The sequence below is a fragment of the Diceros bicornis genome, chromosome 5, assembly GCF_020826845.1.
Source record: "Diceros bicornis minor isolate mBicDic1 chromosome 5, mDicBic1.mat.cur, whole genome shotgun sequence".
In the NCBI taxonomy this organism is placed as follows: domain Eukaryota; kingdom Metazoa; phylum Chordata; class Mammalia; order Perissodactyla; family Rhinocerotidae; genus Diceros; species Diceros bicornis.
The window spans coordinates 44,795,357-44,822,535 of NC_080744.1; the positions used below are offsets into that span (position 1 = coordinate 44,795,357).

The window sequence follows — 27,179 nt, forward strand, 5'->3', positions numbered from 1 at the left end:
TCATCAGAAAGCCGAGCAATTTCCTGGACCAAACTCTCAAGTTCAGGTTTAATCAGAAAACATTGATTTTATTCCCAAGATTGCTTTTAAAAAGCAAGGGACTAGGGCTCTATCTCATGAGATCCCCAATTAATTCAGGAAAAGGAAATTGCCTTCTGTGTGAATGAGTAGCTGCTGATTTTCTGGCCATGGGCTCTTGATTAACTAGAATATTGACAATTTAAAAAGTTTTTCTCAAATCAAGCCAAATAAATGAATCTCCTAACCAAATAATCCCTTTAACATTCATGGACATTTCAATACATTCCTCAATTTCCTGCTCTCACTGATTTTTGAGTTATGGAAAATGAAAGTTATATTTGACCCACTCAGCTGCCTTATGTGTGTAGAATCCTTTCAGACAAAAGCAGAATTTTTAATTGACTAGAGAATTACCTGAAATGTTTCATCCATCTGTAATTGGCTGTATTGTATAGATACATGCCATCCAATACGGTAGCCACCAGTCATATGAGGCTACTGAACACTGGAAACGTGGCTAGTCCAAATTGAGATGTGCTATCTGTGTGAAGTAACACTGGATTTCAAAGACATAGTATAAAAAGAATGTAAAATATCTTATTAATATTTTTATATTGATTGTATGTTGAAATGATAATGTTTTCTATAGCATCTATTAAGTAAAATATATGATTAAAACAGTCATGATTCAGGTCCCTCCTACAAGATGGAGTACCACCACTGTTAATAAATATTTACATTGCAAATATTAGAAATATGATATTCTACAAAAATTAAATATATTCTTAACATCTAAGGGTTCATATCTGAACCCAAGTTATTTCACTAATTTCTTTGTACTTTTTTTTAAAGTAGCTACTGGAAAATTTTGAATTATATGCATGACTTCCATTTGTGACTGGTATACATCACCAATTTCTGCCCTGCTAGTTCAGCCTAAATTTCTATGGACTTTGTTTATCCATATCTTACATTGATATGAATATATGATGTCAGCTTTCAATTATCTGTGTAAATAGGGACTGAGGATGCCTAAGATTAGGATATTCCTCAGGTAATTTAAAACTAAATTTTAACTCTTAATTTCAGTTTCTTTTTTCATTCAATTTTTTCCCCAATGCTGTTGGAAAATAATAGATGATCTGGTTTGGGATTCATTTCCTTCCTTTCCTTTTTTAAATGTGGCCTGCACAGAGGAAACAATAAGAAATGGAATACTGAATAGAAAGGAAGAGAAAAGAAATGGGAGACAAGAATGGATAAGAAACTAGGTCATCTGTCCCTAAGTGGTGTTGATCAGGTGGCCTTCAAGTCTCCTTTATGGATTTAATATTGTTTATCAGTGGCCAGGTATGGCAGGCCTTGGTTGGCATTGAGAATTAACCCACACTACCATCTTCCTCCAATTCAGATGTCATATAATGACTCTTTTCACATTGGATTACATTGGTTACCCAAGTGTCACACTAGTACCACGAATAAAGTCTTATGGGAGAACAAAGTTGGGAGAAATCCTTACTTACAAAGAGAAGTAGAAGAACATGCTGGAAGAAGGAGACAAGAAGCCAATATCACTTGGAGTAAACAGCCCAAATTAGGGTTAGCTTACAGTGAGGGTGCTAATAGTACACCAAAGCCCAAAAAAGCAAGAGCCCTTGAGTATGGCAATGGCAAGAACTTCGACCATCCCCAAATAAAGTCCTTACAGTAAATATTGAGGGACAGGCCCAGTGGCGTAGGGGTTAAGTTCACACCCTCTGCTTTGGTGGCCCAGGGTTCGCAAGTTCAGATCCCAGGTGCAGACGTACACACCGCTCATCAAGCCATGCTGTGGCGGTGTCCCACATACAAAACAGAGGAAGATTGGCACAGATATGAGCTCAGGGCCAATCTTCCTCATCAAAAACAACAAAAAAACAAAAATGTTTATTTTATACCAGTTCCATTTTAGAGGGGAAAAATTGCCCTGTCCAAGACATCTCAGCTATTAATGTCAGAACACATCATTCTCGGCTTAAACCAATTCAGACCACTTAAGATAAAGTTGTTCTTTAATACTGATAATTAAGTGCTGAATCTAAGAGACTTCCTCAATGGTTTCCAAGCACTTACTGGAAAAGATTGCTTTTGGGGAGCTCGGTGGGGTGGACTCTAACAATTAAAGAGTCAGGTTGGTGCCAGATAGGCTAAATTAAGTGGGTGTGTCTGAAATTATTCAAAGTCATATCTAAAAGAGAAATTAGAGAGTTGTTCTTAACTGGAGAGAAACAGAGCTATTTCCTCCCCCATTGAATTCAGAGACGATCTCACTAAGAGGAAAATTAGGCCACAGAAAAAACTAAATAAACATTTTAACCATTTCTTAATACTACTTACTTCTTTCTACTCAGCCTATCTTTCTAGTGGTGAGTCGTGAGACTTCTTACCTTCTGTGCAATACTACTAGCCATCCAACAATTCTCAGGCACATTCAAAACTTTTTGAATCTGAAAGAAACTTCCCCTACAGGAAGGCATTCTTGTAGCCGTGCAGTGCCTTTAAATCTTTTCAGAATCCTTTAAACTTTTTTTTTAAAGAAAACATTTCTACATGTTCTTTCATTGAATCTTCTTTAAGATACTCTGAGTTGAGTAGAGTTTTATCATCATTATTTTAGATGAGTAAAATGAAGACCAGAGACGTTAATGGAAAGAAGACCAGGCACTCTGCGTTAGTAAGGAAGGTTAACTTTCTGGCCCTCTTACCTGCCTTCTAAAAGACCCTCATTCACTCTTGAGAGGCTCTCCTCGCTACCCTGCACCCCTTCGTTTCTCTTTTATTCTCAACTTGTCCAAATCTGACCATTTTCCCCTAGGGTAATATTCTCACCGATAGAAGAACTGCCCAGGGTCCTTCACTACCCTGCAATCTTAGCGGTGCCTAAAATCACTCACCAAACAAGCCCATCAGCTCTCGGGGCAAGAAGTAACTATCATAATAAAATGACTAGAACATGTTTCCTTTTTTTTTTTTCTCTAAAGTTTTATGTCAATTATTTTGATTTGCCTTTAAAAGTTTTATGGAACCGTGTGTTTGTTGACCAAATACTGTGTTTTTTGCTCTCTGTAAAAATGTAGGATGTGGCAGTGGCCCCGGGTTCAGCTGACAGGGTTGCTAATGGTGATGGGACGCCTGGAGATGAACAAGCTGAAAACCAGGAAGATGACGATAAAGGCGGTGCTGTGAAGTTTGGATGGGTGAAAGGTGTGCTGGTGAGAAAGCTCCTATGTTTACGAATGAAAACTAGCCATTCAAGGTTCCGGTGGACTGAGTGTTAGCAAGGCCTGAACACCAGAGCTACAAAGACGGCTGGGTTTTGTCCCACTGTCGCTTCTCACCTACCTTTCAATGCTCCTTCAACCCGCAGGTAAGATGCATGCTGAATATCTGGGGCGTCATGCTCTTCATTCGCCTCTCCTGGATTGTTGGAGAAGCTGGAATTGGTAAGCATTTTTTCCCTCCTATATAACACTCAATATAAACTCAATAAGCAGCTTGTTTTCACCATTGGTGCTGAATGTGAGATGAAGGTCACAGAAATAATCTGCACTTGGGCTCTGTTTGTCAGAGAGGAAAAGTGCAGCGTTAACTCCTGGGAGACTGGAATTTTCCAGCTTGCCAACCAGAGGCATGCTCAAGTAAACATTTCTATCTTTTCGTAGAGTTTTAGGTGTACAGGTATATAGAGACATATTCATTTTAAATAATAGTATTCATGTTTTGGGACATACTGACATCTATCAGAGTATCTCCCTTATGATTATTGGCAAAACTTCACTAAACAAAAATAACTTGTGGGGAAAACTGGTGAAAATGTGACCTGACTAATAAAAATGCTGAATTGTTGAAGATTTTCCAAAGAAAATAATTGTGTTAGTTTCAGGTACCAGCATGAAGAAAACAAAGGTTAATAAAGTATTGCCAGATAGAAGCTTAAAATGATAGATAAAATGACTAAGATAATGTATATAACTATTGCTAAGTTTTCTAAATGGAAAATGGATGATGTTGAAGTTATTTTGAGTGGTTATTTAATGTTTTTAGAAATTATATTCCATTTAAAGTATTATTTCCTGTGGTGAATCCTTTTTAATTGAAAGTAAATTAGTAAAATTTATATGAAAAATTTATATGAATTCTATCAATGATCCTGATTTAATGTGATAAAAATGAATGATGTTCTACTTTATCTATGGAAAATACATAAAGATTCACGTTTGGGGAAGACGTATAAATCATTAGTATCAAGAACATAGAGGTTCAGATGTGCTTTCAAACACTACTCCGGAACGCATCTCCATTCACATTCAAAAGATACTTGGCCATTATTTATTGCCTTTGCTCCTAAACACGTTCAGAAGCACCGGAAGACTCACTTGGAAAAAGAAACGGCTGAGTTGTAAATTGAAAAAGTGGAACCAGTTCCCATAGTTTTCCCGTGTTTGGTGTTTGGCGACTGCTGGGTTCCTGACAGGGGCCGCTTGCCGGCTTTATGATGCATAGCAAATGAGTGCTCACAGCCACAGGGGCCAAAATAAGTATATGCTGTTCCATGGAAAATCTGCAGCTTAATATTGCCAAGTTTTTGCTCCAGGGTTTCATGCAAAATTAGGTTTTTAAGGGCAGTTTAGTAACTTATTGAGATCATCAAGAAACGTTACTTTGTTTGGAGGTGTGAGCATAGCCAAGGGCAAGAGTAATTCTTTCTAATGCAACTTATTTAACATCCATATGTTTGGGCAATAATCTGAACTTTAATCAGGTCTTAGATGACTCTTCACAGTCAATCCACTCTCATGTTTATTGCAAAATTGTAAAATATGAAGAATACTATCTTCTGCTAAAATGTTTATTATACTTCCAGAGAGCAGTATTGCTTTAATAAGGACCTTTTATTTAAGTAGTCAAATCCTACTTTAGAAGAGATTAGAATCCTACCTAAATGGGTGTCCAGTGGGTTTCCTTTGAATGGAGGGTTTTTGTTTTTTTTCTTAATTCTCAGAAAATAAACTTGAGTGAGTTGTAGAAACTTATTACCACTCTTACTCAGTTTTACTGGCCTTTGCTGTGAACTTAAAGCTAAATGAGTTGATTAAATCACCCTCTGGGTCCCCTTTGGATTCCCTTTATTAGTTAAGAAGAGAAACGAATACAAATAGCTTCTTCTTGCTTTGGGGGTAGTTTGGGGAAGAAACCTGAATACACCTTCAAGTCCAGACCCTGGGAAAACCAGAAGGAGGCTGGAGCCAGGATAAAAAAGTAGCTATAGCCCTTGGGTAACCATTCTGGGGCCACGAGTTTTGGTTGTCTTCTCCCCCAAAGCAAATGGTCGAATGAGCTGATAGTGCCATCTAGTTGTTCTCTGTCTTAGAGACCTTGGCTGGGGCAAAATGGTTTCCAATAAACTTAATCAACAGTCAGGGAAGAAGGGTGTGAAAAGCAAGTACGACCTGAAGCAAGTCATTTATATTCCATGAGTTTCACTTTTTCATCTGAAAATTAGGGAGCTGGATTAATTGTTTCCCAACCAATTCTTTGACGATAAAGCTAAAGAACCTTGCTGAACAGGCAGACACAAATTGAGAGAGGCTGAGGGCAGCACAATAGTCTTCAGACTGTGGGGTGCATGAGAATTACCTGGGAAGTTAGGTTACAACACTGCAAAACCCTGGGATTCACTTCGAAAGATCCAAACTCGGTAGGTCCAGGCATTTTTAATAAGCACCCCAGGCATCTCCTGAAGCAGGGGGTTCAAGGACAGCACTTTGAGAAAACATAAGAAGTGAATGTTCCCTAAGCTGCCTTTTATCTTGGGATTTTATGTTTGATTGTGACAGAGAAGGAAATCTCTTGCTGTTTAAATGTATAAAATTTTGTTTCAGGATTTCAAATGGTTTACAGAAATGTATACAACGCAGAAGGATAAATTGAGAATTGCTGGGAAAATACAAGCAAAGAGAAAATAAGGGTAGGGAAATAATAAAGTCAGAGTAGATTTAATGTCCTGAAATGCAAACTATATGGTTCTGTACAGTCGCTGGAGTGAACTAAACATTTGATATCAAACTTCCTCAAAAGAAAGTCAATAACAAAATAGTATGCAAAAAACAAAAAGAAATCACCCTTAGTGGTACAAAGAACTGGGGCCACGTCGTGATGCAGAGGTGATTCCCATCACTGGATCCCTGCAATAGATGGGAGGAATTTAGTGCAGCTATTTCTTACAACACCAAGCTTTTAAGAATATAGGGGCCAAAGCAACGTGGTCCAAGTTTGCACCTTGTGTCCACAGTTAGTCTCTTCCTAACTGAGCACGTCCCTGCACTTTGACCTGTAAAATAACCTAGAGACTTCTGCTAGAGCCAGTATATAGCTGGAAGCATCAAAAGAGCCAGGCTCCAGTACCTCGTTCCCATTTCTGCCCTTAGTCTCCCTCCACTTCCCCTTCATTCAGGGCATGACCAGAGAGATCACAGCCCCTCTTGGCCAACCACCCTTCTAATCATCCTTGGAACAAGGAGCCTGCCAACAACGATTATGAAGCATTCTCTTTATGTAGAGGAGCATACCAGACAGGCCCAGGCAAGAGCACTCTGGCTGGAGCCAGGGTGATTTCAGTGCCTGTGACTCTACAACTTCTCCCTGAATTCTGGGTCGGCCTCCATTGAGGAGGGTATTGTAAGGGAGGAAAAACTGTTTTCTTTCTACCCATATTAGGCTCATTGGCTAAGGCCCTATGAATTAGACTGACAAAAGACAGATTAGCAAGAGAAAATCAGAAGTTTATTAACATGTTCATCGTGCATACACGTGGGAAGACTGCAATAAGTAACTCAAAGTGGTGGTTAGAACTTGGGCTTGTATAGCATCTTAACAAGATAGTCCATTTTTAGAGAAGTGACAAGACAGAGGAAAAGGACTGAGTTTCTAGGGTGACAAATTGTGGGAAGGCAAATATATGGGAGAACTAACAGAAGATAAGTAAAGTTCGTTGGGTAAGTTCCTCTGGTGCTGTCTCCAGCTGATAAGGGTCTAGAATTGTCTCTGGTGATTAACTTCTGTTCTTCCTGGAATACAGGCAAGGGAAGACATCTTTATAAATTTATGTCCTGTTTTTAGGCAAATAAGGGGAGGTATCTGCTTCTTTTCAATTGCCTTTAGCTCAAAATAATCTTTATGCTAACGTGGCATATTTGGGGGTGATATATTCTATTACCCTTCAGTATCGACCTGGCTGTGTATTTCTTGAAGCTAAAAGGAGCTTTGCCCTCCTCTGAACTCTGGTTTACCACTTTCTCCCTTCCTCTCATAATCATTGACTTTCTGTACCATAAGATCTTTGAGGGCAGCTTTTTAAATTTAATTTGGTTTGTTCCTTGTATTTCTCATGCTACCTAACACATGGCTGGATGTATAGTAGGCTTTTAATGAACAATAGCTATTAGGCCTATTGTGGATATGATCAAAAGGCAGTGCTACTAATTGTGTACTGTGTTCTATGCTCTATGCTAGCCACTTTACACATGAATTCTTTCTAATTTCATTGCCATTTTTGGCTCAGAAAATAAGTAACTTGTCAGAGGTCACACAGCCAATAAGTGAATGCAGTTCAATTTGATTGTTTCCACTTGAACAATGAACAATTTGGTATATTGTATGTCATTTTCCACTCTTACACAACCAAATGTGCATAAAAAGATAGTTGCCTCAAAGAATGAACATTTATTCTCTAGTTATATTAACAGCTTGGAATTCTATGGACCAATTATTATGATTATAGGTATCTATAACTTCATCAAAAATGGAGTTCACATTAAATTTTGACCAACCATAGTTGTTTAGTTGTGTGCAGCTTCACACTGCACATTTTAGCCCTTGAGTTTCTAGGATCTCTGATTCTACAGGTAGAAAACTTCAAAGCTGAGCATTTACTCCGTGGTGATTTCCAGGCCATCTTGTTATCTCCATTGTGGTCCTTTGGTCATTACCCTAGACTTGCTGGCTTTGATGTAAACGATCTAATGGATTGTTCCACCGTTTAATCGCCTTTATTTTTCCTCTCTCAACTGAGGTCTTGGTGTGATTATCATCGGCTTAGCCGTGACAGTGACTGCTATCACTGGTTTATCCACCTCTGCTATTGCCACAAATGGATATGTCAGAGGAGGTAATTAAACTTGGGACCTGCAGGATCATTTGTAAGGTAAAGGCAACACAGGCTCAAATAGTTCACCACTGACCTTTCTGGAGTGTTTTCAAAGGTAATCCAAGTTGATTCCTTTTCTTCCTCCCCAGGCAAGAGAGATGCAAGAAAAATGGGGAAGGATTTAACCTTTGTCAAACCTTCAACTTTCTCATTCAGGTTCCTCTCAAGCAAGAGAGAAGGTCACATGCCATGTTTTCTCTTTTCACAGACAGGGTAGCTTCTCTCCCAGGACACCAGCATAAGCCAACTTTTCCTTTCCAGGGCTGCCTTTTAGATTGTGTTTACTTTGGAAACCATCCTTCATCATAATGAGCAGTTCTCCGACTTCATCTTTATGCCAGGCATGCCAGTCTCTCCTTAGCACAAAGGAACTCCGTGGGGGCCCAAGGCTTGGACGTGAAAACTTAAATTAAAGGCAGTATAGTTTGCAGCAGTAGAGAATCCAAGGAAGAAAAGTAAAACGTAATATCTTCTATGTTTCGTTGCTAACAGGTCTTGGAGTTCTCATAATTCTTCTTTCCACCATGGTAACATCTATTACTGGGTTGTCAACTTCTGCAATAGCAACTAACGGGTTTGTTCGTGGAGGTAAAATTTCTAAGATATCTAATGCTCTCATCACGTGCTACGGGTAGGCAAAAATTTTTTATATACTTCTTTTTTGTCGGGAACAAGAAAATAGCCCAATGTTCTTGAAGCCTGACTAACTATTTGGAAGAGCTGGATGCAGAAGGAAACACAAGGTACTGTGAGTATAGTCCTGGTCTACTCTGGTCAGCTATGGTCTCTTTTCTAATGAATCTTTCTGGCACGTTGCAGGTCATGGTTTCCATATGCTCAAATTCCTTGGGTAAATGTTTTATTTTTCAGGCTAGTCTGCACACCTCTTGCTCGTGTTTCCTGGAAAATGATTCCTGGACATGGCTTCAATTTTAAAGTTTAGTACATTTCAGGGGCTTCCTAGACCTTCGTGGAAGGGGATCTTTTAGAACATTTCAGATTTTTCATGGGGAGACTGATCTTGCTGTGACAAGATTCAGACTGCTGACTCCTGAAGTACTGGTGACTTCTTGAAGTGTTGGAGCCAAACACCTTTCTTGGGGGATTTTGCAGGTCTTGGAGTCATCATCATTGGCCTGAGTGTGGTAGTGACAACACTCACAGGTATTTCTATGTCTGCTATTTGCACAAATGGAGTAGTAAGAGGAGGTAAGCCAATTCATTTACCTATGACTACAAGCTTTGGTTATGTGGTAATGTCTAGAGTTGGTTTAATGTTGGAAGTAAAATTTTTATATTGATAATTACTCCCCAAAACCTGAAAACAAAACAAAATAATCCAAAATTTAAACAGTAAGGCAAAATTTTGCTCAAGGAAAATTAAGAGATCTCTAGAAAAGGCTTCTTTGACCCATTTCCTGTGATTCAACATGTTTATGAAGTAGAGAGTGACCACATGTCTAGAAAGAAGGCATAGAGTATTACAGTAACATATGGTTTCTTTGTGCCTTGGACGAGCCCCACTGGCTCTCTCCCGGGTCCCCTCAGCGTGGGTCTTCTCAGCGGCCAGGCTGACACTGCTGACACTTCCCACTGGGTGACCCTCAGACTCCACCCCAACACTGTGCTCCCAGTAGCCAACAGGCAGGAGAAGATCCTTAAAAAGAAAATAAAAACAGACAAAACAAAGAGTTCCTTTCAAATCATCCAGGAACAAGAAGTAAATCATTGTTCTTCCAACTTCCTTTCTTCCCCCTCCCATTCTGCTTTGGCTCCTCAGGTCTCTACTTGGGTACCTTATCCAGGTCTCCCTACCCTGGGCCTTCTAAAACACTAGCCTAGCCACAACATACTCCTCTCACAGCTTCTGCCTGGCTGTCCTTTTGACCAAGCCTAAGAGACTGGCTAACTAATTTATTGAATGTAATCTGGACAAAGGAAATAATGGGATTTGCCCCACCCAAATATAGGTTACATTTTCAGAGAGGGCTTTGACCCTTTAACCCAGAGGAGTTCCTATGGTGGCAGAAATTCCTTTTCAGTAAAAGGCAGTTTCATTTTGTTTGCAGATGTTTCTTCAGTGTCATTCCCTTACCAATTCTATCCACCTCTAAGACTAGCTCAGTATAGGAAGTCATTAATTTACTCTGGTCTGTGACAATATCTAGTTATCTAGGCCTCTCACCATCTAGTCGTTTTTACATTCAGTAACCTGCTCAGCACCCTCTAGGCAGTTAACCAGTCCAGCCTAGTCTTTCATGTGCACAGAAGCACACAGCCCTGTACAGAACTGCCTTTTCAAGGTCCAAGGGAGAAGCACGTGTTCCAGGCCCTCCCACCTTTCTTCTACTTGCCATCCCCAGATGCTAGGGGTATTTGACAGTAATCATGCCTTCTTGAACTAAAAGCATAGAAAACAAAATCTGATTTATAGAGTGGATAATACATAGCACTATACAGATACCTTTTTTATGCAGCAAATATGTACTAGAAAACTATACCAGAAAGGAAGTTAGAAGAACAATGATAAACTTCATCTGCTTCATTTTCTGCCTAGGCCTGCCTGTTCCTGGAAATTTCAGATATAAAATTTTATTTCACTTACATTATTGATTTGAACTCTCCAATGAATTTTTTTAAAGACACAGCATTTTTTGGGTAAAGTTTGCTGTATTCTTATTTATAGCATTTATATACAATTAGGTTTCAATAAATTGGATTTTATTAAGTTAGGATAGTTCTATCATAGATTATATATAGAGTAGAAGGAAAAGCTAAGTTATTTATTAAGGTGACACAAGATTCCTAAAATTATTAGGAAACTGTAATTTTTATTAGAATAATTAATATTTCAAATGTTCTCAGATATTCAAAGTTATCTGATCATATAAACTAAATCCCCTAGCAGTTCCTCCACATAAAACATGTTCATTTCTTCTTTCAGGTGGGGCCTACTATCTTATTTCCAGAAGCTTAGGGCCCGAGTTCGGTGGGTCTATAGGCTTGATCTTTGCTTTTGCCAATGCAGTAGCTGTTGCTATGTATGTGGTGGGATTTGCTGAGACTGTGGTAGATCTTCTTAAGGTAATTGAAAGCTTTTCTTTTCTTCAGTCAAGCAAGATAATTTCGTTCAATTTGCTTTTTCAGGGCACTGGGGGATATCATTATGATGAGATGAGAGGAAATAGATTTATTCTGCAGAATGTGGAAGTTGAATATAGCTGAAGGAGCCCTAGGCTTGGCATCAGAATTGGCTTGGACCAGTCTCTCACATTTACCAGCTGAGAGATTTTGGATCAGTCCTTCTATTTATCTGAACCTTGCTTTCCAAATCTATAATGTGGGCTAATAATACTGTTCCACATGTTTCACAGAAATGTGGTACAAATCAAAAGAAATAATGTGCATGAAATACTGCATAAAATATGAAACAAAGGATAAGTAGTGGGTATTATTATCAGCAGCAATATTACTACTGTGGTTATAGATTTCCAAAGGGAATAAAAGTTCAAACATTAGAATAACTCACTGTAGAAAACTAGGTGTTTCTTAGTTGAGGTGCCCCGGCTAGATGGTATATATGTGAGCACATCAATTAGCTGGAATACGAACTAACTTCTCGTCCTCTTTTCATGGTGGTGATAGCATTCACTGAATTCCATTGGTAACAGTGCCTCTATTAGAAAATTAGATGAATAAATGAGTAGATTATTTAGTTCATAAGGTATGTTATCTTCAAGAGATTCATTATCTGGTTTGTATACTTTGTTCTTTAATTGGATAGCATTTATTTTCCAATATTCACATTGGAAACCACTCATTTTTATTTCTCTAGGATTCCCCTTGATACACAAAAATAACTAGTCATTCTTCTGAAACAAAAAATGATATGTGCATGTACACATACTTTTACTTAGTGCTATAGTAGCTTCAAAAGCTGTGACTAGAATGAATCTCTAAAATTTCCAACTCCTAATCATGGCTGTCAAAGGCCTGTTATCATGGCAAAAGTAATGCTAGGTTCCTTATCTTCTCAAATTTATGAGCACTTTATTTTTCTGTCATCTTGAATGGTTCCAGATGTTAGTGCACAGTATCGCATCTTACTGGTAAATGCTACAATAAGACATATAGGCAAAAAAGCTCCATCTCTAACCATTTTAGTGATTTTTTGTTCCAGGAGAGTGATTCAATGATGGTGGACCCAACCAATGACATCCGGATAATAGGCTCCATCACAGTGGTGATTCTTTTAGGAATTTCAGTAGCTGGAATGGAATGGGAAGCAAAGGTGAATTTCTCAAAATGATGTTAACAACAACTGCTGGTCAGGTCCTGAACGAATTGCAGGAATAGAAGAACCCTATATTCAGAAAGAATTGCTGTTATTACTTGTTATGGTAAAAGTTACAGGTTAGTGCTAGGTAGAACACCAAGCCCTCAAAGCCCACCAAAGCAGTCATGACTCACAGCTCATGTGTCACATGATCGGGACTGTGCTTTGTCCTTCTTTATGCTATCATCACAATGACACAGCCACCAAGGTTGCTGCCATCTTCATGCACAGACTTCTTGTGATCATAGCAATAGTACATGCTGGAAGTCTGTGTCTCTCACTCACACCCCTGGCATCCCCTGTCCAGCTGGCTGTGGGTGCTGAAGCCCGAAAGAAATAGCAAGTGTATTGGGAGAAGGTAACAGAGGCAGAAACGATCCTTATCCTCTGAAACCCAGTACTTCAGCAACAAATTTGAGTGCATCATAGGCCCTGGAACTGGAGAATATCCGGATTTAACTAGTAGTAAAACAGTTAGTAAATTTCCGAGTGATGGGGATCATGTTTTTCGCCAGCTTTCTAACTCTCTACAGTGATTGGTGTAGTTGAAACTGGTCCTATGTGCCCGGAGATGCAGTAACTAGACCTAAGTGGGCACCGGAAATGGAAAGATGGGCGAAGCCTCCCACCTGTATAAGGCAATAGGAAACATTCCTACAGCGGACTTATTTGTGGATTATGCATTCACACATTAAACAAAAATTGATGAAGTGCTTATCATGTGCTGGGCATTCTGCTGGACACTGGATATTCATTTGTGACCAAAACAGGCACAATCCTTGCTCTAGTTGAGCATATGGCCTATGGGGCTATGAGTAATAATCAAGTAGATAAACAAGTAAATATAAAACAGTAAATTGTGAGGGAAATAAATAGGGCAGTGAGATAGAAAATAAAGGGGAACCTACTTTTGATGACTTTATTCCCTGAGGGAGGCAAGGTCGTTTCATGGCAGTAGAAGGTAGAATTTAAAGCTCCAGCTTTATTGTCGGAGGGCCTGGATTTGAAGCTGGTTTATATCCATATGACCTTAAGTAAATTGCTTAAACTCTCTGTGCCTCAGTTTCTTTATCTTTAAAATGATGATGATAATATTATCTACTTCATATGGTTATTGGTGGTATTATTTATCTGAAAGAATACAGTAGTCCCCTTTTATCCACGGTTTCACTTTCCATGGTTTCCGTTACCCTCAGTCAACAGCAGTCTGAAAATATTAACTGGAAAATTCCAGAAATAAACAATTCATAAGTTTTAAATTGTGCAGTGTTTTGAGTAGTGTGATGCAATCTCACGAGGTCATGCTACATAGGACGTGAATCATCCCTTTGTCTGGCATATCCACACTGTGTACACTACCTGCCCGTTAGTCACTTAGTAGTCCTCTCGGTTATCAGATCAGCTGTCGTAGTATCACAGTACTTGTGTTCAGGTAACCTTATTTTACTTAATAATGACCCCAAAGTGCAAGAGTAGTGATGCTGGAGATTCGGGTATGCCAAAGAGAAGCCATAAAGTGAAAAGGTGAAAGTATAGAAAGAAGGAAAGAAAGAAAATCATATGCTGAAGTTGCTAAGATCTATGGTAACTTTTATTACAGTATATTGTTATAATTGTTCTATTTTATTATTAGTTATTGTTGTTAATCTCTTACTATACGTAATTTCTAAATTAAACTTTATTATAGGTATGTATGTATACCTATAACATAGACTAAAAACGTAGTCTATGTAGAGTTCAGTACTATCTGTGGTTTCAGTCATCCCCTGGGGGTCTTGGATTGTATCCCCGGTGAATAAGGGGATTCGCTGTACTGCTAAAGTTAAATCTGCATCTGCTATATTATGAGCCCTCGGTGAACATTAGCTATTATTATTTAGATTCACTGGTCAAGAAAGGCCTCTCTAAGGAGGTAACTAGGACTTAAAGGATGAGAAGAGGAAGTAGTTATGTAAAGGGTAGGGAGAGGTGCATTCCTTGCAGAGGGAACAGCATATGGGAATGCCAAGCCAATAACACCTTGAAATGTAGGAGAGACTAAAGAAAGATGATGTGGATGGTCAACCTTGCAGACTGCTTGGACACACATTGGCAGCCCAACATCAAATGCACTAGGCATCATGGGAATTCTATGAATCATTCTATGTTCTCGTACTCCTTCTGCAGTTAGTACTGGAAGAGGAGGAATCCACAGGTGCTTTGCCTGGAAAAGAAATAAACTCTATTAGTGTTGAAACTTTTGGCTCCTTTTATATTCCCGAGGACACTAGAGTAAGTTACCCACCTAGTACTTGGAATGTTCTTGAAATGTCCACCTTCAAGTGCCCAAGCACATGCTCCCACTGAAAATGTTACATCTACTCTCAGGTCAAGTGAGGCTTATTAAGATGCCATTCTATAAGGATACGCTTATTACTTACTCTGGATAAGAGAGTCTTGACTAGAATAATCAGATAAAGTCTTTCTTCAGTGGACATATAACTTTAATAATTATATAAAGAGTAGTTAAATAAATCTAACTTGGCCTCCTTTTACTTTGCCGTTCCAGGCTCAAGTGATTCTTCTGATCATTCTTCTCATTGCTATTGCAAACTTCTTCATTGGAACAGTCATTCCATCCAACAATGAGAAGAGGTCCAAAGGTTTCTTTAATTACCAAGGTACGTGTAACAAATGAGTTGCAATAAATAATTCTCCATTGCCCGCCTCCATCACCATCGCTGTGACCCCCATTCTAGCCATTGGAATCCCACTGTGATCCAGGGAAGAGCCTAGGATTGAAGTCAGGCAATCCAGAATGAGTCTTGACCCCACTGCTTATCAGCTAGGTGGGTCACCTAACATGTTTGGGTCTCAGATTTTCCTGTTAAAGTGTGGATGATAATAATAACTTCCTAAGGGGATTTTTGGTAAGCAAATGAGATAGTGAATGTAAAAGTGCTTTGAAAACCTTAAAGTGCTGGACAAATTGTTATCACTGTCAAATAGTAGAAATAGATTGCACATGCAAGGAAAGAGAACACAGCTCAATTTGTTCAACCAATGAGAGCACTAAGGTCAAACACAGTCATTTTTTTTTCCTCCTAGACCTTTTTGCACCTTGCTTTCCGATAGCATTACCTAGTTAAGCATCAGTGCCAGGTTTTCAAGCATAAAAGACTATAGGAGTTACTTAGTGTAGCATCACTAAGCATGAAATCTGACTTCTCTCTCCCATTCTCCACCTATCCACCCTTTCCCAGCTTTCCACTCTAGCTTACCCAAGAATCCACTGCTGAGATTTTTTTTAAATTTCCCTTTGTTATTCACTCAGTTGTCAGCATTTGTTTCCTTTTTATATCACATCACCTCTTTCTTTGATTCTTTTTCCTTGTAAAGATTGTCTTGTTTGCTTTGCATGTTAACATCCTTTTCCCTTCTATTCTTTTCTCTTTTCCAGCGCTGGCTGTATTTTTTTCTGATAATTTAAATTTTCTTTCCCTATTTTTGCATCACCACAGATTCTTTTGTTCACATTTTTCTTGCTTCCTTTTCTTTCTTTCTTCCTTTTTCTTTTCATTTTTCTTCTAGATTGTTTCCTTTTCTTTTAAGTAATTTGGTGACAGCCTGTGGAATAGCGTTATTTTATGACCAAAGCTCCTCCTGATATTATTCTCCCATACATAAGAAATTGGTATAAGGATCTAAGATCCAATTTCTGGAGATGAGGGGTGGGGAAGTTAGAACATTAGTGGCAAAACCATAAGATAGCCTCACCTACAAGGTTCTCCTACAACTTAAAAAAAAAGCATAGAAAAGCAGTGTGTTGAATAAGGTATTTATGCACGTGAGTATGTAGTTGTATGTGTGTAGGGCAATTATATGTGTGGTATATTTGCAAATATGCCAATATGATCATGAGAGAATTCTCCATTTCCTTCTTTTTGAATCTTCTAGATTCAAGGAAGTCAGGCAGCCTGGGTCTCTGTTGGCACGAAAATTATTGAATTTTCAGAGCTATGTCCTAGAGATCTAACACCTTGTAATATGTATTTTTGACTCTGGCAGATATTAACATGAGCTTCATCAGGAATTCACCAACATCTTCAAGTCCATTCCATTTAGAATATAGGGGCACATTTGCATTTAGGGCTGTAGAAGCCAAAGGTAACTTTATCTCCTACTCTGTGAAGAAAGTCTACATGACATTTTCTCATGATTTGTGTTGCAGCATCAATATTTGCAGAAAACTTTGGGCCAAGCTTCACGAAAGGTGAAGGCTTCTTCTCTGTCTTTGCCATTTTCTTCCCAGCAGCTACTGGGATTCTTGCAGGTGCCAATATCTCAGGAGATTTGGAGGTATGTTGTTTTCTCTGCTTTTGGAGTCCTGGGAGATGGTGGAGCAGTTGGTGGGCAGCACACAGAGCAGAAATATCACTTCTGTTAGGATAGACTCCAAATCCCTTGATTTCCTCAAGGAAGGAACTTTCGAGCATGAACTTAAAGCAAAGGCTGGATGCTGCAATTGGTGAGGAAATGTAAGTATTCCAGGCAGAGCAAACAAAAGAACAGACAGGCATAGGAAAACTGTGGGAACAATAAGGAGTTTCTCATGGTTTAAGTGGAGAAGCCCTGAACGAGGCTGGATGATAATCTTAGAAGGCAAGGGGAAACAGCCACTGGAGGGACCTGAGCGAGAGGTACTTGCCCTAGATTATCACTCCATGAAAGTGAGGACTGTGCCTTCGGTTTCATGGCTGTATTCTTGGAGCTAGCAAGGGTTGGATACATATTTATTGAGTGAACATATAAAGGAATTTAGATTTGTTATATTAAGGACCACAGTGCCAGGGTAAATTCTTGAGCAGAGATATGGCACTAAAAAGATTATGCTGGGGCCCTGCCTGGTGGCGTAGTGGTTAAGTTCACACGCTCCACTTCGGCAGCCCGGGGTCTGGGGGTTCAGATCCTGGGCACGGACCTACACACTGCTCATCAGCAGCCATGCTGTGGCGGTGTCCCACATACAAAATAGAGGAAGATTGGCACAGATGTTAGCTCAGTGACAATCTTCCTCAAGCAAAAAGAGGAAGAGTGGCAATGAATGTTAGCTCAGGGCCAATCTTCCTGACTAAAAAAAGAAAAAGAAATTATGCTGAGGCTCAGAAAAATTAAGTAACTTGTTCAAAATGATTCAAGTAGTAAGTATTAGTGCTTAATGAAATTTAGCTATGGAAGTTGAGCTTCTTGTTTCTCAGATTTAAATTTGTATCAGAAGTCACTGATTTAAATTTCTGTAAACTGTAAGAACACATATAAATAAAGAATATTGTACTTTCCTTAGACTCCTTAAAAACAAGTTTTTATTATTAGATTCTTAGTAGTCAGTTCAGCTCAGCTGACACTTACTACTTACACCAGGCACCAGAGAAGCAAAGAAAAGCTTGATCCTTCCCTCAAGGAGCTCATGGTCTAAGAGAGAGACAGACTAACTCCATATGAGTCATAAGAAGCAAGAACAGAATCATGTGCAAAGGAAAGAGGAAAGAGTAATTGCCTCTCCCCAAAGAAGTAAGGGAAGCCTTTCAGAAGAGGGGACACTCAATCTAGATTTCAAGGGATGAATAGGAGTTCATCAATAGGACAAAGAAGAGAGGGACATTTGGAACAGAAGGCATGGAATGTAAAAAGTCACAGTGAAAGATGCTGCTGATGGAAATTGTTTTATGTGTGTAGTGGGGTATACAGGTAAAATCTTTTCATCACTGTATTAATAAACATATTTATAAAGGATCTTCTATGTGTCCAAGGCACTCTGAGAGGAAGCAAAATACTAGAAGTACTAGAAGATATTCCTCTCTAAAAAGACAAGACTTAAAGTTCCTTTCTTCAGAGATAAGTGCTAACTTAATTTAGGGTTGCTATATCAGTAGAAAATTTTATTTATCTACCACTCTGTACTGAGAAATCTCTGATTTTGAATTTACATGTAAAGAAAATGCATAGGATGTCCTGTAATGATTTTCATGGCACAAAATTTTCCCCCAAACAGTATTGTTGTAAAAAGTTGCATTCTTTCTATCTAAAAATACTTTGGTGATTTGTACAATTAAGCTTAACTTTTAGCACATATGCTACTATGTACTATTAAATAGAACTCAGAGATCCTTTAAGCTACAGATAATGGAGTTTGGATATTATCCCAAAACTAGCTGGAGACACTAGGGAGGTGAGATCAGGGAGTACCATGATTAGATATGTGTTTTAGAGAGAGCCTGCCAGCAGCTTGTGAAGGATGGATTAGAGGGTGCAGGGTGATAGGTAGGGAGACTGGAGGCAGAAAGATCAGTTAGAGGATATCACAGTAGTCTGGACAAGAGATGAAATGAGCCTGAATTAAGACTATGGCAGGGGAAATGAATCAAAGGGGTTAGCTTTTGTTAGAGTTAGTAAAAAACGGAAAGTATGTTTTTTACTATGATCTGCAGTAAGAAAACATCACACATCACAACCGAGTGCACACATACAAAATTTTCCCCAAACAGTTCTTTACTTTATTACAAATGATGTCTTGTGATATTTTCACATCAGTTCTATTCTACTGTATTCTTTTAATGCTGGTTGCAACCTCCTGAATTGATTTCCTGGTGTAGTAGATGAGGAAAAGGAAGCTCAGATTTGGCCGTTGAGGTTGAAATGGCAGAAGGACATCAGAGTGGAGATGTCTAGTGGGTAGCTAGATTTATGAGTCTGGAGCTCTGGAAAGGAACTAGGGCAGGACTGGAAGGCACAGCATGGATGAGTTCATCCAGGTCTGTGCAATAGGAGAGAAGAAGACCAAGGTAGCATCCAGAGAAACAGATATTCAAATATTGACGGTAGGAAAGGAGTCCACAAACAAGAAAGAGAAGGAGCTGTCTAAGAGGTAGAGGAAACCAACAGAGCGGGGTCATGAAAGTCAAGAGAGGAGAATGCTTTGAGAAGTAATAACTAACATGATCAAAAGCCAGAGTGGTCAAGCGTGTTGAGGACTGAGAGGTGACCACGTATAGGGAAGTGATGAGGAAGCCTCAGAACCTATAGATATTATTTCTCTCAGAGAGTGAAACCAGAAACAATCAAAACATAATAGATTCAGTTCAACTTAGCAAACACTTATTGTTTACATACTATAGGGATATGCAAGGTGCTATCTCTGCTCACAACCTCAGAATCCTTCCTAACATGACACTTCAGGTTGCCAGTGACAGTCGACGAGGGTTAGCACAAGGAGATGCTGCAAAGTTCCATCCTGAACCTTCTATCTGTTAACACATTAATTGATGATCTGTAAATATGTGCCTGGGAAAAGATTTGGGAAATATCCAAGTCTAATCAAGAGAGTTAAGATACAGTTTCAGAGATGCAAAATTAGGATGTGGTTGACATCAAAAAGCAGCAATCTACTAGATTGCTTGTAAAATCAATCTTAAGAAAAAAATATAATATTTAATGAAGAAAAGTGAAGGAAGATTAGATTGTGGGTTACTGCTGGGAGATGGAAACTAACATTTAGAGTAAAAACTAAGAATTTGTCAAAGTTCTGAGCCCTGTCTAGGCGAGACATAGCCAGACTAGACAACGTGAATATGTAATCATACATTAAGATAATGGCACCCCGATTTATATCAGCTCAAGTTAGACAGACCTTCATGTGAGTTCTAAAAAAGAAATTTTAGACCTCATAGCAGATAGTTCTAAACAAAAACAAAGTTTTTGTGTTTTAGGTACAAGACTACCTTCCTTCTTCATACCTCTTATCCTTATATATATTTTCTTTCTTCCCACTTAAATCAATTCTTCATATTTCACTCAGATCTTAAGAAATCCTTAATAAATAAAATAAAATTGGAAACATATCATGAATTAGGAGATTGAGTGGCGCCCATTTCAGCCACGACTGCCTTCTTTTTCCTTCTATGTGCTGCTCAATTGCACACTTTTGGAGACAATAGTTTGGAAGGAAGAGGCTGGGTATGTATGTATCAGAACAAACCCCGTGTACAGGTATTCCTAAAAGAGTGGGAAGTAATTTATGATCACACCGTGGTTCCAAAAGGCTGGCTTACTCCCATGTGAGGGCAGATTCCTTGGTTTAGTTATCATTTCCAGCTGTCAGGTTGAATCTACATTCACCATGATTTGACCTTTCTAGTGGATTTGAGTAGCAGATTTAAATTAAAAAAAAAAAAAAAAGATTCAAACTTTGTTTGACTGCATTGATTGCTTATTTGTGTTGATGAGTCTCATGTCCTCTGGTGGGGGAACTAATGCCTACTGAGATTGTGCTTCCCTCAATACAATATTTATTGACTCCTACTATATGCCAGGCACTGTCCTGTATAAACAATGAATACATTAAAATCTCTACATAATAATCCCTGTTAAGTTGTAATTCAATTATTTAGACATTATGCTCTTTGGAAATTGATTCTGATATGATTGAGCCCCAAAAATAGGATATAAAATGGTATATTATATATGATGTGAGCTCAGCTCGGTGAATTTATATTCATTTATAAGCAAGAGAAAACCCATGTTCTGGTATAAGCTTGAATTTGCCACTTTCTTTATGCCTGTTTATGGAAATTAAATAGTTCCCATCACAGTCATTCCTGAACTGGATTCCAAATGGGAAATTTGAGAGGTTGGAGAATTTAGTAGATCATCCTTTTTGCTCACTCAAAAGTGATTTTTTTGTAAAGGCAAGCCTAAGCTTAGTACAAAACAAATGCACACACACAGATATTGTCAACATGCCGGGTGTGTTTGTATATTTCCCCTAATACTTTCAGGTCTGATGTATCTGCATGAAATTCACAGGAGATAAAGGGGAGGGAGAAAGGTTAGGGAGTGAACTAACTAATATACTTTTCTATAAAAACTCTCCCTCCTGGACAGTTAGAGATCTCTTCAGTTCAGTGCAAAGTTTTATAGATTTCTTTATTCACTCTAAACACCTTGTCTTTGTTCAAAAAGAACTTGAGCTCACCTCTGCCATTTGCTTCTTTTCTTTAGAACTTGCCTCAGGAAAGTTATCCTAAAAATTTGAAAATACAGAAATAACTCCAAGTAATCTCTGTTTTTTATACCATCCTGTCTTCTTGTACCTCCACATTATTTTTTTCAAAGGATCCCCAAGATGCCATCCCCAGAGGAACCATGTTGGCCATTTTCATCACCACTGTCGCCTACATAGGAGTTGCTATTTGTGTAGGTGAGTTGTATGTGTCTGGTGTCTAAATGCCAGGATTATAAGGGTCCAGTTGTTTTTTTATGTCCAGTGGGCTTTCAATGGAACAAAAGTAGAAAGTTCTTTAGAAGGCAACAATTTTAATTCCCTTCCTGGATGCTCTAGGTGTCTGAGTACAATCAAGCTGTAACATAGGTGACTCTGGGTCAAGGCTAGGGTAGAGCTAATCAGATTGTCATTCTACCTGAACACAAAGAGGGTCCCATTTTGCTATTCTAGAGGAGAATCCCACTGCCACGGAAGCCACCACTTCCAGCACCCACCTCCCTTGCCCTGGGAGACAGGTGAGGAACTGAGCAAGAGAAAAGAAGCCTAAAACAAAACAAAAATGAAAACAACCAAAAAAGCCTTAGGAAAGTATGAAAGATGTAGAATTGATAACTGTGCCTCCTCTTTGCACTGCTGTCCCTAACATGGAAATGTCACTGCCACCAATTGGCAGGAAATCAGAACAAGACGCAGCTGCCAGTAGTGTGGGTGGCCAGCCCCCACATTGCTCAGTGCGCAGAAAATATGAGGATTCTCCTGCTGTTCCTAAGCTGACTTTTGTTCTACCTGCCGCCTGCAGCCACGCCTCCTCCTGGCGAGGGGTCACCTCATGCTTATGCATTATAGGAGAGGAAGAAATGTGGAACATTCAGAGAGGAAAACTCCTTTCTGTGAGCACTAGGAATGCAGCTCCAGGCTGGACCGCTACAGAAGCCCGGATGACCATTTTACCAAAGGGCACCTCCCAGTTGTCTTCTGCTTACTATAAAGGAAATTAGGAAAGTACATAGATCTTGAGTTGGTTTCTAAAGAAAAAAACGCAAAACAATTAACTTAGATTCTTGCTTCTCTCACTGCCTGTTATTTGAGGAAATTGGATAACGTTGTTAACCGTATCGTGGCACTTCCGAGTTTAGATACATGTAAAGAAATTTTATTCCAATGCTTTAGGAAATCAACACATTTTTAAATGACATTGAAATCACCTAAAGTTAAATTTCCCAAATGGTTTTCTTTCTCACACAAAGTAAAAATGAAGGAATAAATAAAGTTATAGACCTGATTTCAGAGATTATTCTAGTTTTTGCCCCGATGGGTGCAAACAATGGCTCATGGCTTGGCTTTATGGGAATCTGGGGAGTTCCAGTATGCAGAAATCAAAATACGTGATTTAGAAAAGTCAGCTCAACATAAATGAACAATGCAAAAAGGTAAAATCTGGAATGGATAGTTTTGCTTGGAAACCCACATCCATAATTTCAAATGTTTAAGCAGAGGCTTGCAGGCCACCTCTCAGGGCTGTATAAAAAGGATTCCTGCACTGATTATTTTAAATGGTTCTTTCAAATCGAAGATTCTATGATTTTTAAGTCTTTCCCAGATTCAAAGAATATGAATTTCATGGCTAAAATTGAGGATTCCCATTAGTACTTGTCACTTGGACCGCTCTTAAAGTTATTAGCAAGAAAAGAGAACTCACCCTGGCTGGAGTTTGAAAAGCAAAATGAACAGTTTTGTTGGTTGGTATTTAGTTTGTAAAGTATTTATCTTTCAGGTAGTTCAGAAAAGTCTATATATATTTCACATTTATATTTATATATTTCAATAATCCTATCAAATACATAATAGCAGAGATTACAGTTAGAAAAATTCATAAGGAATGTCAATGATTAAAATATATATCAAGAATCTTTAAAAAGTTCATAACTGCACTTCTGGGAATCTATTCTAAAAAAATACTTTGAGATATAGAAGAAAAATTTTTATGCACAAATATTTCTTAGAATGTCTATAATAGAAAAATAACAGAAATACCCCAAAGCATGAAAATAATGGAATAAACTGAGATAAATATTTGATAGAATATTATTTGACCATTAATGTTACCTAGGAAATCTTAATATTTTATCCCAAAATATTTTCTGTATTATTTAAACCATTAAAATTTTATGTAAAGTAGAATTATAACTGTTTAAAAAATTATGCAAGGGGCCTGCCCTGTGGCTTAGCAGTTAAGTGCACGCGCTCTGCTACTGGTGGCCCGGGTTTGGATCCTGGCCTCACACTGACTCACCGCTTGTAAGGCCATGCTGAGGCCGCATCCCACATACAGCAACTAGCAGGATGTGCAACTATAACACACAACTATCTACTGGGGCTTTGGGGAGAAAAAGGGAAAAAAAAAGGAGGAGGACTAGCAATAGATGTTAGCTCAGGGCCGGTCTTCCTCAGCAAAAAGAGGAGGATTGGCATGGATGTTAGCTCAGGGCTGATCTTCCTCACAAGAAAAAACAAAACAAACAAACAAACAAAAAATTATGCAAGGAATATCATTAGTTGAAAATAAGAGTTCAGTTCTCTTAATTACTAGAATTCAGTAATGCTATCACTTGGTTCTCTCACAGATGAGAAAATAAATCATTCTACTTGAAAAACATCTAGTCAGTAGCACTAAGCCAGAAATATGAATTCAGTATGTATTATGTGCAAAGCACTGAAATGTGCATTTTAAGAGATCAGAAAGTAAGAGAGGCCCAACCTCCAAGTGTCTCACAGAGGCAGGAGAGAGCTAGGACTGAAACCACCCAAAGCAGCAGAAGTGGCAGCCTGTTAGGGACAGGGGGCACTCCCAGGCCTCAGAAGATGGGAACCTCCAGGTACCGCGTCCCAGGAAGCATTGACAAGTGAAGAGAGTATAGGCAGTGGACCTGCCCAGACTTAGAGTACACTAAGTATATTTTCAGAAGAAAATCCTAAGGGAGCAGAATCCTTCATATAAAGAAATGACAAGCCACTGTTGTTTCCCCAGGGGCCTGTGTGGTCCGAGATGCCACTGGGAACATGAATGACACCATCATTTCTGGGATTAACTGCAATGGTTCAGCAGCCTGTGGGCTGGGCTACGACTTCTCAAGATGTCGAGGTGAACCGTGCCAGTATGGGCTGATGAACAATTTCCAGGTTCGAACTGCAAAAAAAAAAATAAATAATGTTTATTGCTATTGTTTTCATGTTTAGAACATCATATATAATGAAACTTCTGACTCTGCCACTGACTGATTATCAATCGATTTGAATTCAGCAAGGGACCATTCGCGTGGGAGGGAAGGGAATCATACAGGCATTGTGTGGCAGCAAATCTCGTGGCTGCATTTACTGTGACGGGGAGAGAATAAGGAGTTGTATGAATTGCATCGCCAGGGAAAGATTACCACGCGACATTATGTATCTTCCAATCAATTGTGCAAGATTTCATGGTGGGGAGAAGGAGAGACTTAGATCAGTGAGCGCTTAGAATGCGTTTCAGGCCTGGGCTTCAGCTTAGGAAAAGCCTCTGCGGTGGTTCCAGAGTGCCTGAAAGGCAAGGCCAAGACGGAAATTGTGAGTGACAGAGGGGGAGGTAAAAGAGGGGGAAGGAACAAGGGAAGTTAGGAAAACTGTAGGCCTTGTAACATATTAATTTGTCTGAATGATTGGTGAGCAGAGGGAGAAGCAAATTTGTGTGAAAGCTTCATTCATCTATTTTAACAACCAGCAAAGAGAAATTAACTCAGCTGAAGTCATTACTCCAAAATATGACTTAAATTGATAGAATCTCATCATAGCTCAGATCCAAAATTATGTTTAATGAGCACAGAAGAAGTAAAGCTTTGAAAAGCCCCTGTGTGCAGGAAGAACAAGAAAGGCTAATGCCTTCAAAAAGACTGGTAAACAGCTGAGTCCCTCCTCAAACCTTATTAAAATACCATTTTCTGCTGGATAGAATTTCCCATAATAAAAGAAACATATGCCCACAAAGGACAGAGGGGGAAATTGTCAGAATCCTTGAGACCATTTCCTTCTTTATTCTTTCCAGAATCTTCTGGATGTATTGTGGTGAGCATTTAATGTTTCTATAAACAACAACAAAAGGCCATTTCCATTTTGAAGAAACAAATATTAAGTATTTGAGAATGAAATGGGGAAAAAAAAAATCTGGTTAGAAGCAATCAGCTTATAAAGGAGATTCCAAATCACAGAAAGTAGAAAGCATTTGGCTGAATTTTTTTTGTCGTCTATTGGATGAGTCTCCTTACTTGAACCTCTCTTCTCAAGGTCATGAGCATGGTGTCAGGGTTTGGTCCCCTCATCACTGCTGGCATCTTTTCTGCAACGCTCTCCTCAGCCCTGGCCTCCCTCGTCAGCGCACCCAAAGTGTTCCAGGTGATACAGACATAAGAGCATGCGCTTCTCCCCACTGCTGTTGCCACTGAACATGGATCAAGCTGAAATACTCATTCTCGCCAGCAATCATTTTCCATCATTTTCTGAAACAGTTTAATGTTTGCATCTGGCTCAAACGCTATGTCTGCCACATAGTCAAGATCGATTCAAATAATCAAAGAATGATAAACTGCAGTGTTAACTTGTGCCTCATATTGTGTATCACTTCATCTTTGCCCAGATCTTCTTGTTTGAATCACCTAGAGAAAATGACTGTGCAGAGGCAGAAATGATGAATTTCTCCTCTTCTTTTCCGTTAGGCGCTGTGCAAGGACAACATCTACAAAGCCCTGCAGTTCTTTGCAAAGGGATACGGGAAAAACAACGAACCCCTGAGGGGGTACATCCTCACCTTTGTCATAGCCATGGCGTTCATTCTCATTGGTTCGTAGTTCTCTTGTTCTTACTGAAAGCCAAAGAATTCTTCTGATTACTCATAGGATTTATCTTTTAGCTTGAGAAATTACCTGTTTTATATTTAATATCCCATTTGGGAATATTGGAGTCTGTCTAAGAAGGAAATGAGAAATCCTTGTGTGTAGAGGGCCTTTGAGGACTTAAAAATGGACTTTCAACCTCAATCTCTTCTTTGAATCTGAATGTTGGAAATCCATCCAACCAAGTGCAGCTGAATCCTTGCTTCAACCTGCCCAATATTGTCTAATTCCAGAGTCTCCCTCAGCTGCCACCTGTCTTTACATCTCCTGGCCTGGCAGCTAGGACGAGAATTGAAGTGTCAGTTCTCAAAATATGCTCGTGTCAGAATTAGAATCAACTGTGGGTCTGTTAAACTGCAGATTTTTCAAGCCTAACCCCAGAATTAGAATCAGAATCTCTGGGGATAAGGAATCCGCATTTTTAAAAGTCCCTCAAGAGATTCATAGACCACTAATGTTAGAGAACCACCTACCTAGACTATAATCTCAGCCCCCTCTCCCTAAGCAATATAGAAACTGCTGCATAATCTTGGAAAGGCTCATTCATCAACTTTAGCCTGTGCATTCCTCACTCCTCCCAAAGGCACCACTTTTGCTGGTGAGCATATCAGAGGAAAA

The 27,179-nt window shown here is 39.0% G+C and overlaps 1 protein-coding gene across 1 annotated transcript in view; it reads left to right on the forward strand.

Moving 5' to 3' along the window:
* The window catches only part of SLC12A1 (solute carrier family 12 member 1), an 82,434-nt gene that overhangs the window by 7,571 nt on the left and 47,684 nt on the right, over window positions 1-27,179 (forward strand). Inside the window, exons 2-12 of the mRNA XM_058540542.1 lie at window positions 3,138-3,272; window positions 3,428-3,503; window positions 9,380-9,475; window positions 11,211-11,350; window positions 12,447-12,557; window positions 15,151-15,262; window positions 16,813-16,940; window positions 21,753-21,837; window positions 24,671-24,822; window positions 25,957-26,064; window positions 26,385-26,508. Coding sequence (XP_058396525.1) covers window positions 3,138-3,272; window positions 3,428-3,503; window positions 9,380-9,475; window positions 11,211-11,350; window positions 12,447-12,557; window positions 15,151-15,262; window positions 16,813-16,940; window positions 21,753-21,837; window positions 24,671-24,822; window positions 25,957-26,064; window positions 26,385-26,508 — 1,267 coding nt within the window. The remainder of the gene's footprint in view (window positions 1-3,137; window positions 3,273-3,427; window positions 3,504-9,379; window positions 9,476-11,210; window positions 11,351-12,446; window positions 12,558-15,150; window positions 15,263-16,812; window positions 16,941-21,752; window positions 21,838-24,670; window positions 24,823-25,956; window positions 26,065-26,384; window positions 26,509-27,179) is intronic.